Below are 14,968 nucleotides of genomic sequence, written 5' to 3'. Positions count from 1 at the left end.
TTGACGTTTGGTACGACGAAACTTCAGCACGTACTAATAATGAACCTCCATCTGAGATTACAGAGGACTCGTAGATCTATGAATGGCGTCACAACCAGCCAGTGTAACCTAACCTAAGTTGGAATCGACCAGTCCGGGTCAAATTTGATCGGGTAATAAATCGACAAGGATGATATCGACCGAAAAGTTGAGCATTTAATTTTTCCATTCATTTACTATCTTTCTGCATATCTTATCTCCATAACCTAAAACCCCAGATAACTTCTAAATCCTTCGAAAAGATAGCGAATTATGATTTTAATCATATCAGTGGTAGTTTCCTTGCTGCGCCACCAAGTCGGAGCTCGCCATCTTTTTAGCTGCTGGCCATAAAGTCTTAGCTCTCACCCCTCTTGGCGAATTTCGCGTTCCGCCAGTGAAGTTCTGTGGCGCAATGCCTGAAGAACGGGCGCCTCGCCGCGGCAGCACAGCATTAAAACCTCATTTAATGACAAATAAAACCGCTAATCACGATTTTTCCACACACGCCGCCGTGCGGACGCGAAGAAATTGCCAGCGAGCAAGCGAACGCCGCAACTAAAGTGCATGTTAAAAGGCGAAACACCAGCCAAAACAACAACAAACAAAGCACAATAAATATCTGCACATGCACGGCTATCCAGCGAAACAGCAGCAACAACAACTACAACTACAACAACAACGACAACAGCAGCAGCAATTACTAAAGTGCAGCAGGGCGAAATCGAAAAAAAGAAGAAAACACTGCAAAAAAGCATTGCTACAGTTCGCCCAGCGGCAACAGGCCAGATAGCGCACAGCTCGGCTTGCCTGCCGGCGCTTCGCCACAGCAACAACAGCAACAGCTCAACTGGTTGCGGAATAAGTCAATGCGCCTCCAAGCATGCCGCCGCGCCGCACTTGGCCCACAGCAACGCCGTGGCTTGCCTTCGCAGTGAAATAGCGAAACAGGCCAGCAATGTGCCCCGACCGCGCTGCCCGCAAGCCTTGCTGCCACTGTTTTTTATTTCCGACTTTGTTGTTGTTTTTTTTGCATTTTTTTCTAATTTTCTTCTGGCATCTGCTTTTGCATGTTTTCCGCTGCCTGCTGGCATTTATGTATGCATATGACTGCGCTTGCCGTGGTTGTTGTTGTTTGGTTGTCGTGGCTTCCGCCACTTCCAGCTACCATCAAATTGCCGTCTAATTTGCGCCAAAGCTGTGAGGCTTTTCTGTCTCACGCGATGCCATGCGATGTTGTTAGAATGGTAGACAACAACAACAGCAGCAGCACTATCAACAACAACAATAACAATAACAATGAGAGTGGCATCAGTCTCAGCGTGCTCGGCAGCATTGACAGCAGCGACGTTCGGCGGACACCTGGTGATTAGGGGAGACACACAATAATTTGCTTTATTTACGCAATTAGTGCAGATTCTGTTTGTCTGCCGCTTTGTGTGCCCGTGTGTTCACATATTTTATTGCGGTGTCCTATTACTAATGCATTAGTGCATTTAAATGGTCGAAAATGAGATGCTGCAGAAGCCTTCTCATTACGCGGTTTATGAGTGATACAAATATTGTGTGAGGCGGCGGAATGATCTCCAAAAGAAATTTCTATCCATTTTTGTTTGTGGCAAGGATGTCTAAGCTGTCTGTGGGTCCATTATGAAAGCGCCAATGAGGTTTTGATGGACTAATTTAATGGTTGTCGAATGTGTCTTTATATTATGTAGGTGATGAGATAAGAAGACATTTTTGAACCTAAAGGTACATATTTAGTAGTAAAGCTCTGAGTTTATAATTTTTGCTTTTTCAACCACTGAGGACAGGAATGCAGAGTGTAAGACGAGAAATGTAAATATTGAAATTTATTTTTGTATCTCGGATCAAAGCAAATTGGTTTTACACTACCACCTTGCTGTTGTGAGTTATACCCGTTCTTTTGAGTTGTCTCTGCTTTGACTAATGCTTTGCAAAGAGTTGTCTCAGAGAAAAGCTTTATGCTACAGACAATAAAATACAATCAGTTTGTCTGAAGAAAATACATATGAGATGATCGATTACCGATCAATTTTCACATTATTTTGCCATCTGGTCAAGATTGACCCGGACTGAATACACTTTCTCGTATTTTAATGCAAATCTATATTATCACTTGCTATCGGTTCCTGAGCCATTACAAGCTTGCCAAAGCTTAATCCAATTTTCCATACATTTCCGATAAGCCTCCGCTGGTCTTCAATGCCCTCAGGGAATTTTGGTTTTTGGGGTTTCGGCTAATTTTTAGAGCGTCATTCGCTAGATTGTTGGATAATTTTCATGTTATATTCATAAGCCTAAGTCTATTCATTAGTAATGATGCGTTTGACGAATGAAGGGCCGCCGCTACGAAATATCCGAAAAGGGTGACTGGCGGATCTGGGGGACTAGAAATGCCTTAGGGGCATATAGGATCGCAAAGATGATGTGCAAGGTAGTGGAAGGACAGCACGCAACTTTTTTCACATGATCCCATGTTGCCCTGGTCACAGCTTACTGGCATCACATGAGAGCCGTATGGGCATTTTTGATGATGGCATAAGTAGAAAGTGCAAAGAAGTAGTCACGAGAGAGACGCTGAAACACCTCATCTGCTTATGTCCGGAACTAGAATCTAGAACTGGGCTTTGATATCTACTGGATGAAGTATCGGAACTAGATATCAAGTGTCTTTTAAAGTTCGCAAACAGCGTTGACGTCCTGCGCGACTTAAACTTCAGCTCGTATTAATAATGAGCCTCCCCCTGCTATTTCAAAGAAACTGTAGGTGTGTGTATGCGTGACAACCAGCCAGTGTTACCTAAACTAGGTTGGAATGGATCAGTCCGGGTCAAATTTGATCGGATAGTAAATCGGCAAATATGCTATCGACAGAAAAGTTGAGTGTTAAATTTTTTCGCCGAGTTTTTTTTTGTTAATAGCGACCGAAATCTATGAAAAACAGCAGATACAAAAATTTGACATTTGAACTTTCCTCCCGAAGAAGAAGAAATGCTTTGAATGCTTTCGAAATAAAGGCATAGGCTTCCTAAAACTATATTATTTACTTCCTAAACAGCTGTGAGCAAACGGGCATCTATTCCGGTCACAAGCTCAGTGGCTGTGCGGCATATTAGTGCCAAGCACAATAGTTTAGTTTTCACACCTTTAATGGACTGCCAGATTTCCGTTTTCTTGTCATCCCCACAGCAGCTCCGGTGATTTACATTGCCTCAACACCAGATGCCACTCAAGGCAAATAATTTTGCATTTAAGTGCGTTCAGTGCCGAAGTCTGCTCCGGTGGATTATCGCACTCACACACACGCACGAACAACTGGAGTGGCAACATAAAGAAGAATTGAGCCACATAAGTATACGCTTGGTAGTAGAATATCTGATTATAATCCCATAGACTTGCAGCCTGATTGTGCAACACATGTTGCGCGTTCGACTTGAAGCAGTTATGAAGCTGTTGAATGCAAAATACTCGCAATTATGCCTAATAAAGCAATTTAAGTCAGACGAAAATGCATTGCGGCGCTAAAATGTGCAGAATCGGTTTGCAAGCCATCCTCAGGCTGCATTTATATAATACGAGCGTGTGGGGGTATTGCGTTCTACGCCAGCTGGTAATTGAATTAAATGCTCTTAGTGCTTATAATGGACCAAGCTAGTGTTTTAACGATGTGAAAAGCGGTTAGGGAAAATTATTTAAGATTTGCACGAAGGGACTTGGCTTAGTTATTAGCTGAAGCTAAGCAAGCTACTGCAGTATAGTTAATGCATGTGCTCAGGTCTTGTCAGCTGGAGCACTTAACGCTGAGATATAAATTCTTCTACATTTTTGTGGCCCTTTTTAATGCGAGAAGTGAAGATTATGTGCATACATTTTGATCTATTTTCCTGTTCTACGTTAATCGCTTTTAGATTATTCACGATTTAGTGTGAAGAGATCTGCGGTAAGCTGCAATTTTCAGGCCGGACTCATATCCATTTATTAGCATTGAATTGTGCATAAAATTGCATAAGCATATGTATGTGTGCATATATGTATATTTACTTCTTTTCTGGCGTAGACACCGCTTACGCGATTATAGCCGAGTTAACAACAGCGCGCCAATCGTTTCTCCTTTTTGCTATGTGGCGCAAATACAAGATTCAAAGTGAAGCCAGGTCCTCCTCTACCTGGTCCTTCCAACGGAGTGGAGGTCTTCCCCTTCCTCTGCTTCCCCCATCGGGTACTGCGTCGTAGACTTTCAGAGCTGGAGTGTTTTCGTCCGTTCGGGTAACATTACCTACCCAGCGTAGCTGCGGTCTTATAATTCGCTGAACTATGTCAATGTCGTCGTATAATTCGTACAGCTCATCGTTCCATCGAATGACTATAAATCTTTTGCAGAACTTTTCTCTTGAAAACTCGCAACATCGACTCATCAGTTGTAGTCATAGTCCAAGCCTCTGCACCATATAACAGGACGGGAATAATGAGTGACTTATAGAGTTTGGGGTTTGTTCGTCGAGAGAGGACTTTACTTCTCAATTGCCTACTAAGTCCGAAGTAGCACCTGTTGGCAAGAGTAATTTTACGTTGGATTTCAAGGCTCAAGCAGCTCACGACTTTCGGACTTCGACCAATTATTCTCTGGGTAACCAAAAAACATTCGTTTCAAAGCGAGCTAAAGTGGGAAGGCTCCCTCCTAAGGGTTGCGCACTGGGTTTGGGATCCGCCACGTAATAAACGCTCCCAATGAAAAGTAAAAAACAGCATCGGTAGAGAAACCCCTTTTGTTTTTATAGATTGATTAAAGTTGCTGCAACTATTATGATCAATGCGCCATCTAGCGCATTTTTAAAACACTGCTAGCAACAAACATGAAACCAAAAATATGGACGCGCGAGCAGCTTCTGTTCTTCCCATTTTTCACTCGTTTCTTCTATACCTACTTACGAAATATTTGAAAAGGTAAAAAAAAATTAAACTTTCAGTATTACTGCTAAACATTTTCCTGCTTGCCTAGTCGGGCTAACTACTTAATAATCAAAATAATTGAGAATTTTGTATTTTTAGAATTTTTCTCATACTCATTTAATTTTCCTGCTCTGTGTGCTCTCCGGACTAACTTAACCGCTAGTTAAGCCAGCAGCATTGCAGGTTAATCTTACGACTAACTGCTTATTTAAAATAATTACACAACAACAATAGAAAATAATACCAAAAAAATAAACTCTAACTGCTTGTAGATTCATCGTTTAATTCCATTTCTCACCGTCTGTTATTTACGAGCATCGAACGCCTCGCGTTGCTACTCCTACACTCCCACCCCTATCAACTTGTGCTGCCGTTCGCCGCGCTTTTAGCAATTCTAACAACTCCTTGTTAGCCTGGTACTTTTCCAATTTGCTGCTGCACTTCCGCACAACGCCAACACATTTAACCACACACACACACACACACAAACTTGTCTAGAATTAACCATTAATGCAGCGAACTGCATGCGCCGCCACCTCTTCATCCCACCCACTTACCTTCTTCTTGCTGTCGCCCACCAATTTCGTTGTATGCTGATCGTCCTCATTCAGACTGGCCGAGCAGGGATCACGGTATCTGGTGGCCCAACATAGAAGTAATGAAACAAGAGAAACAATAAAAGAATTGTGAAAACACAATTAAATTGCAGAAGCAAAACAGAAAAACAAGAGCTCAAGCATTCACTTTATAAAATGAAATAATCAATTGTGAAATTATTTAACTCTATTCATGCAACAGGCAACAGGCAGCATGGTTGTGGCGTGCACTTGGTGCTGGCATGTGGCATGTTGCAAGTGGCATGTTAGGCAGCGCAACCGGGCTTCCAGCTGCCAGCTTGCAGATTGTTGTATCCATTACACGGCCAGTCAAGCAGCGCCACGCCACGCCGCTTCGTTCCGCTCGCGCTCGCCCCACGTTCAGCCGCGTCCCGCTCAACGCTCTACGCTCGCTTGGCTGTCAGCTTGTATATTTGATTGTCTGTTGGCTTGTCCGTTTAGCCTTCCAAAGCACTGCTTCATGTGTCTATTCAAGCCTCGGCTTGTTGTTGTCCAATGAAGCTTTCCTCACACACACATACACGATCGCATTCGCACTTACATGTATCCTTGCTAATTTAGGTTGTTTCGTTGTGGTACTCACCTTGATGGACAGGCGCATAATGGCTGTGTGTAATTCAGACGCACATAGACCGCATTGCAGACCTGCTGTATCGCGCACTCGGGCAGCAAGTAGATATGTTGATTGTGCGGATAATAGTGATACTTTGTCGGCTTGGCGGTGGCCGATGGTTTCTGCAATGAAGCCACGAACAAAAACACAAAGCGAAAATAAAGTAAAACACAATCAAATGGGAAAGAGATTAGTAATTTGTTTTACTACTTAAATGAGAAAATAAAACGGGCATGGCTGCGGCGGCATGAATGGCATGGTATAAATGCGGCGATTGGCTTTGCCACTTTGCATCGCATTGCTTGCATATTTGCTTAACAAATTAATCTCCATTGTAACTCCTGCGAAATTGAGTGCTTTAATGTTTTTTTTTTCTTATCCTCCCTATGTATATGTATGAGTATATATTTATATGTATAAAGTTTTAGAGTGTAATCATATTGTTAAAAGAGCAGCAAATAATCAATTAAGCTTATGCACATAATATCTGAAAAATTTGCTGCTGTTAGTGATATGTTAAGCGTGTAAGCAAATAATTTTTAAAAAGCGTAAATCTCGACTGGTAGACAGGTAGCATAGTGTAAAAGATATTAAGCGTTTGGCCACTCTCTTAAAGGCATTTTTGATGGCGTATGAGTTATACCGTATAAGTATGTAAGTGTGCAACGGTAGTGGCACCCGATCTTCATTCTAGCTTGGTCACTGACTGTCATCAAGAAGTAAAAAAATATACATAGATAGTTATATACTATTTAGTAGTCGAAAAAGTATTTTCGTATTTCTAATCAACTTGTTTTTTTTAAATAAACATATTTTTTTTTATAATTATATTTTTTTTATATTATACTAATAAATAAATAAACAAATTGTACCATTTTAGTCGACCACTGTTTGCCATTTTTCTGCGAGAGACATTATTCCATCAGTGTAAACCTTTTCTGGTTTCTCGGCAAAAAATTGCGACAAGTAGTGTCACAGGCTTCTCTTGACTTTACTACATTAAGGGAGTTCTGAATTGACCGAAACAAATAATAGTCCGATGGTGCAAGGTCAGGGCTACATATATGGTGGATGCATCAAAACTTCCCAGCCAAGCTCTCCCAGTTTTTGCCGAGTCATCAAAGATGTGTGTGTATGTCTAGCGTTGTCCTGATGGAAGACGAAGCCCTTTCTGTTGATCAGTTCTGGTCATGTTTTTGCGATTGCTTGCTTCAATCTCATCAGTTGTTGACAGTAAAATGTAGAATCAATCGTTCGACCCGGCTGGAGCAGCTCATAGTGGATGATTCCTTTCCAATGCCACCAAACACTCAGCATAACCTTTCGAGCCGTCAATCATGGCTTTGTGACCATTTGTTGAGCTTCACCAGGCTTTGATCATGAGCTTTTTTGCATATTATTGTCGTATTTGGTCCACTTTTCGTCTCCAGTTTCCATTCGCTTCAGGGATGGTTTGATTTCATTTCGTTTTAGCAAAAAATCGCAGTTGTTAATTCGGTTCTTTAAATTTTCCACAGACAATTCATATGGACCCAAACGTCGTGCTTCTGTTTGTAGCCAGACGTTTTTGAATGGTTCAAAACCATGATGATGAATGTTAAGCTCGTTAGCGATGTCATAGCTGCTTATGTCACGGTCCTGGTCAATCTTTTCCATAATTTCACTAACTTTTTCTACGATAGGTCGATCAGAGCGTGCGTCTTTCACATCGAAATTTCCAGAACGGAAGCGAGCGATCCATTGTTGTGCTACACGGACTGATACAGCATCGTCTCCGTAAACTTCACAAATTTCATTGGTTGCTTGCGTGGCATTCTTCTCTTTTTTATCCAAAATTTTCAAAATATAGCGAATTTCTTCATTATTTTCACTCATTTTTGAAAAGCTGTATTTTTTTAACATCCCCGAATTTAATTTTTTTTGTTAAATGAAGCTTAAAATCTCACTTTACGAAATACGAAAATACTTTTTTACCAATAACATATTTTGTGCTTTAAAATGCTTTTATTTGCTAAAAAGGTTCTGAAAAAGTTTTGTTTCCAATTATATTTCTAGTTGATTATATTTATGAGAGCTGTTTGTATGATTCACCACACTCCAAGTTTTAGTGGATCAGTTGACAATTAAAATAGTGAAAATTCTTCTTATATCTTATTTTTGTCCATAATCAGGTGCAATAGAGAATTATATCTGAAACTGACTATATTATTCCTATGTGAGTCTGTATTCATGTAGATATTATTTATATAAGTATTCAGTACGTATCATCACTCCCTTCAATTTCATTGTGCAATCAAATAGCAACACTTAATTTGTTGCATCACTGCGGTTTGCAAATATCCGGACGCACTTCATCACACAGTAGTAATAAAATTCGCAAATATTTGCTTGCTCATTGGACGTTAAATGCAAGTGCAAATATTTGCGACACAATGCATAAAGTGGCAATATTGACATACTGTACATAAGCGACGCGCTGCAGATTTCCTTACGAAGACAACGTGAATATTTGAACTTAAACTTGCAACTTACTGCCAAATTAAGCATGCACGCACATTTATAGACACGAATTTAAGAAAAAGAAAAAAACGTTGACTTCGGGTGCACCGATGCCTTATTAATACCCTTCACAAATCCAAAATAGTCCATGCAAGCACTTGATTTTGATTAGTCAGTTTATATGGCAGATATATGCTATATTGGTCCGATCTGAATAATTTCTTCGGAGGTTGCACCGTTATGTTGGAAAATAGTCCGTGCCAAATTTTTTTAAAGATATCTCTTCAAATAAAAAAGTTTTTCATATAATAACACGATTCCTATCGTTCAGTTTGTATGGCAGCTATATGCTATAGTGCTACGATATCGCCGGTTCCGATACATGAGCAGTTTCTTGGGGAAAAAAGGACGTATGCGAACTTTCAGATCGATATCTCAAAAATTGCGGTCTTAGTTTGAATATATACAGACTGCCTGACGAACATGGCTAAATTGACCCTCCTCATAATGCTGATCTCCGACGTTTCGTTCTGGGCAAACTTAATATACCGGGTATAAAAATATTGGATTCACATAGTACTTATGTATAGTTATGATATTTTTTAAGTCTGGTTCGATTTGATTGATATTTTTGTCTCTGAGCTCTTTTTCTATTTTTTTAATTCGTCAACACTTCGAAAGATCTTGGATCTGGACAAATAACTAGTTAGCTCACATATTGATAATGGTACATCCCTGCGAGTCCTTCCAAGTGATAAAAGAAAAAAAAAACTCTTCAAGTTAAACACAACTTTCACAAATTCTCAACTAAGCGCAAGCTTCATAAACTACCTCCTTCGAAAGAGCACATTATACGGGAAAACCGTTCAAGCTTGTAAGGTGAGAATGACGAGGCTTCTGCTTGTTATTATTTGGCATTTGGGGGAAACGCGAAGCTTTTACTTTACCGCCGTTTGGCATGCCACACTTGAAACGCAGCCTAACTGCGGTGAATGAAGCCAGCTGCCACACATGTGGCACGAACATAACAGCTCATAAATATTTGCAAGTCTATACTTTTACTTCAACGATAGACGCCGTAGTAAATGTTACGATTTTATAATCAAAAACACTAGTTGGGTACCACTTTCATTTGCACCAATTCGTAACTAGTGCAGAACTGATGTAATGTGGATTAGTACAAGAACTATGTAAAAAGCTGTCAAATTTATAAGATAACAAAACTGGAGGCGAAAGGCAATCAATATTATATTTATTTGTAAGCAGGTCAGTACGCAACCGAGGAACACTGGTGCCACCATTGCATACAAATGTTCTCATATGAGTATATGGATTTTACCTTGGCGTGTTGCTCAAGTGCTTCATATCAAAGAACACTTCGAAAATAGCCGGATTACATTGCAACACGAACTTGTCTAGGACTTGAAGCCGTCGGTTATTTAGTATTGCTGCACACAAGCAAATATATAACTATCTGATAGCGCTTTAGCCTGTCCATCTTCACTCTATCTAACTAACGCACGCACGCGTATATTTGCTTGTCCGTCCGCCTGTCTATCTGCCACATCCGACAGTTGTTATCAGTGTGGCATGTGCGCGAGCGCGTGTTGGGCGCATAATTCAATTATTTGTTGCTATTGTAGTTGTGGTGTATTTTTTTTCCTAAGTGCCTGCCTCATGTTGCATAAAAATGAGGTTAATCAAAATCAAGACCTTCACACACGTCTAAATTTCACGTTTTGCACGCGGACATACACTCACACACATTGCCACCGATATTCAACTGGCAAGTTGCAAGGCGAAAATGTGCTCATGTGATTATATGTGAGTGCTTATGTGATGGCGTTCATATGTACTGCAAGTGTGGTTTGCTGCCTGTTTGCTGCTAAGCAATAACACATACATACAAACACTCCTCTATTCATGCCACCACAAAAGATAGCAACGCAAGAGTTGAGCGTTGATTGTGCACGCAGATGATCACGTGAAATTGCATGTTTGCACAAACACACATATATGTGTATATATGCTTATTGCAAAGTGCAACATAACAATTTTTTAATCATATGTACATTCGATTATGCCCCATTGTGGCACTCACCACACCACTCTCCCGCCCGGTTTGATGACGGCAAATATCCATTCTGTGGCAACGTTGCACCTCCTATTTATATAGTAAAATTTATTTGTATGCACCGCGATTGTTGTGGCGCACTCACTCGCGTAATTGAATTTTTGCATGTAAACTATCAATCCAGTGAATTTCGAAAAAATTGTTTTGATGTAGGAAAAAAGGGAGCGTGTTTGTTTACATGACGAAATTGATGTTTACCCTCCTAATTATTGTCCACTATGCTAAGATAATTAATTGTATAATTTAATTTTATGATTTTGTACTTATTTTTTAAATTTAAATTAAGGTTGTCGAAGCATTTTAACCACTCAGATTGAGGTATTTCTCAATCGCACGATAGGTCACATACCGATTTAGTAATAAGTTCGTCGATGCATTTTTGTTGAAAAAATGTTTGCGATTTGTTCGTTTTTTTGGCCGAGATGAATATTCTAAGTTACTGTAAACAGCAATGTGTACAATACCGTGCAAATACCCAATACTTGGATAATGGACTTTTGGCCTGACAAAATTTGACTTTTGATCAGTTCTAATGACGAAATCGGTAATTTGAAATTTGATAGAGATCGCAACATTTCTCTCTGAGAATGCGAAAAATCAGTTTGACGCGTCATTTTCGTCATTTTGATATACAAATATTGGGTAGTAAAAAAGGTCTTTTCGTATTTCTAATCAAACTTCAACTTATTTTGGTCGGCCACTTTTTGCCATTTGTCCGCTAGAGATATTATTCCATCAGTGTAAAACTTTCTGGTTTCTCGGCGAAAACCCGCGACAAGTAATTTTCACAGGCTTCACTTGAAGCCAAATTTACGCCATTAAGGGAGTTCTGCATTGACCGTAACAAAGTCAGCGCTACATATATGGTGGATGCATCAAAACTTCCCAGCCAAGCTCTCCCAGTTTTGCCGAGCCATCAAAGATGTGTGTGGTCTAGCGTTGTCCTGATGGAAGACGAAGCCCTTTCTGTTGATCAGTTCTGGTCGTGTTTTTTCGATTACTTGCTTCAATCTCATCAGTTGTTAACAGTAAAATGTAGAATAAATCGTTCGACCCGGCTGGAGCAGCTCATTGTGGATGATTCCTTTCCAATCCCATCAAACACTCAGCATATCCTTCCGAGGCGTCAATCATGGCTTTGCGACCATTTGTTGAGCTTCACCAAGCTTGAACCATGATCTTTTTTGCACATTATTGTCGTATTTGATCCACTTTTCGGTACCCGTTACCATTCACTTCAGAAATGGTTCGTTTCAGCAAAGAGTTGCAAATGTTAATTCGGCCCATTAAATTTTTCTCACACAATTCATGTACCATGTACCCAAAGATCGAGCTTCTTTTTCTAGCCAGCCTTTTTTGAATAGTTCAAAACCGTTTGATGATGAATGCTAAGTTCCTTAGGATGGTCCTGGTCAATCTTTTTCATACTACCCATACTTTTTCGACTACCCATTATATTGCTACATCTACCGTTAGGCAAATAAAACTATTACATAAATACTCGCCTTAAAAATATACATACATACATTCATATATGTTACAATGACATAATATAATCAGACCAATTTGAGTGAAAGCATAATAATGGTCAATAGTAACTGTGGAACTTAGTCCCGTGGCTCTCTTCGTGCCCATGAAAAGATCTTAACTTCGCGAACTTAAAAGATAAATATGAGTGACAAGCCAAAAGAAACTATTTTAAGTATTTTATGTTCGAAGGGAATTTCTATGTACTATATATATGTACATATGTACATATGCATATGCGGGTCTGCATGGATTTTCACCACCTTCAAAGTTCAAGTGACAGACCTCTTGAAAATCAGCTCAAACGCAGCAGCGGAAATGTCGCTTTCTTTTCAATCTCCGCAACAACAATGTCAGCTTCAACCTCAACTTCAACTTCAGTTTAAATAACAGCGAACGTGGAGTCAGGAAAAGTCCACAAACAACACAAGAATCAATGGTGAATGACAGAAATATCATCAAAAACCGACATGACACGAAAGCGCGCCAAAAGCACTCGAGCTGCAGCGTAGAGGAAAAGGCGGTCTTTGAAAACGTGTTCGTGGTCATAAAAGAAGCAAACATCGGCACACGACACACGAGCGGTCGAAAAAGCACCGAAATGCAAATAAGCGGCGCAGAAAAAGAGTAAAAGTCGCTAGTGACGCGAAAGAATCAAATAGTGCAAATATTGGTTAGCGAACTGCAAACAGGCACCAATACTTCGACAAGTGTGTGGATTGCGTGTGTGTGAGCGGTTGCAACTGGAGGAACGCCAACTGCAATTGAAACCGAATCTGTGTGAATTTGTGCTTACGCGTTTAAATATATCTAATATATAGTATACATATATCTGACGACATGTATCGGCATATCGCTTCAATATATACAAAAATAGATCTATTTGTATATATTTATGTGGTGTGTATGTGTTGCTGCGTTCGTGTTTAAGTTTTCCGCACTGGTTGATAATTGAGAACGCGCGCTGGCTCGTATTTTGTGGTTTTTGCCTTTTCGCCAACCAAAACCAACAACGTCAGACACGATTTTATCGCTGCCGTGACAACAACAAACCCAACTGCAACACAACTTAACGACAGCAACGTCAATTGCAGCAAAGATTGAGTGTTGTCTGTCGATAAGTAAATTTCAAATAAAAATCGAAAGAAGCAAAGTAATCAATAAATACTGGAGAGCTCGAAAAAAATCACAAAAAATTTACCAGAGCCACTGCTTGAACTCTAACCCCGTTTGGTGCGCGCGGCACCACTGAAATGGCATGCCATAAAACCGGCAAAAAACGCTTCCAATGAAAAGAGAAAATCGCAACTCCGCACTCGGATGCAAATAAAAAAGCGAAAAGTGTTTGCTGAAGTACAGACAGGCTTTCGCAAGCGTGTGGAAGGCGGGCTGTGTGCGAGCGTTGTGTGGCGCTGTGTGTCGCTGTGTGGGTTGTGGAAACATTTTAATATGCAATTCGTGCAAATTTGTGGCAAAAGTCGCACTGCGCCATTAGCGACTACTACAAATGTGTATGGGAACATTTCAACGACCAACTCAACACTTTTTGCGCCTTTAAGGAATGAACAGCTCTTCAGTGAAATCAAAGAAGAAGTGTTTAAATGTGCTGAGCAGTGAGGCTGTTGTTGTGTGGTTTGTTTTAGTTTTATGGACTAGCCGAAAGACAAGCTTAAATTCATGTTAAATAGTGAACTAAAACTTATAGATAAACTTAGAAGTGCTGAAGCTTCAGGGTCCAATAGTATTTTGGAATTTATGCTTTTAGCTTGATTTGCCTGTAATCGTATCGCTTTGTTCATTGATCTTAACATTTCTTCTCGAACTCTCGTTTTTGAGTTTTTTTTGGATTGCGTAGAAATAAGCACTCTTAATATCGTTTTAATTCGACATTTGAACCGAAAGTATAAAAGTGTTGAAAATACTTGCTCCAGCAGGGTACATATTGAAAAATAATATAACATTTTTGAATTACTTGTTAGACAGGCTTTTTAGAGAGAAGCTGGTTGACCTGATTCACTTTGTTTCTAAGCGATGTTGCTAAAATAGACTTTGAAATATCATTTTTGATTTACATGGATCATAATTTCGATCAACTGATACGTCGAATATTGGACCACAAGCCAATTTATTATTTTATTTCGATTTTTTTGAGGTTGTTCGAAGTCTTAGAGTCGAAAAAGGATTAATATTTCGCAGAAAATGTCAATGAGGATCATGCTGTGTATAAACATTAAATTATTGCATACTTGCCGGAGATCATTCGTATATGTTTAGTGATTTAATATTTTAATATTCGGAAACATTGGAAATTATTTAGCCAACACTTCCACTACAGTGAATAATTGTTATTATTGTTGTTCATTTTCTGCCGAACCGCAGCGGCAAGTACTATAGAAGCTTGGAAAAGTATATAAATCGCACAAGACTCAACTATTCCACTTGAATCCAAACATGTTGCATTGCATTTCATTATAGTTTGTGGTAAGTAATTATTGAAGTGCTGCATATTTTTTGCCTACATGAACTACATGCCACCCCGCGCCAGGCAGCCAGGCGGTTTCTCTTTGATGCACGTTTTTCATGCAT

The 14,968-nt window shown here is 39.8% G+C and overlaps 2 protein-coding genes across 2 annotated transcripts in view; one reads left to right on the top strand and one right to left on the bottom strand.

Moving 5' to 3' along the window:
- LOC120777079 (elongation factor-like GTPase 1) overlaps positions 1–14,968 on the top strand; it is a 181,599-nt gene that overhangs the window by 8,026 nt on the left and 158,605 nt on the right. The window lies entirely within an intron of this gene.
- The window catches only part of LOC120777081, a 63,802-nt gene that overhangs the window by 1,931 nt on the left and 46,903 nt on the right, over positions 1–14,968 (bottom strand). Inside the window, exons 2-3 of the mRNA XM_040108209.1 lie at positions 6,193–6,344; positions 5,550–5,628 (exon numbers count right to left, since the gene is read on the bottom strand). Coding sequence (XP_039964143.1) covers positions 5,550–5,628; positions 6,193–6,344 — 231 coding nt within the window. The remainder of the gene's footprint in view (positions 1–5,549; positions 5,629–6,192; positions 6,345–14,968) is intronic.

The sequence above is a fragment of the Bactrocera tryoni genome, chromosome 5 (genome assembly GCF_016617805.1).
Source record: "Bactrocera tryoni isolate S06 chromosome 5, CSIRO_BtryS06_freeze2, whole genome shotgun sequence".
NCBI lineage: Eukaryota > Metazoa > Arthropoda > Insecta > Diptera > Tephritidae > Bactrocera > Bactrocera tryoni.
This window is presented reverse-complemented; position numbering and strand designations above follow the sequence as displayed.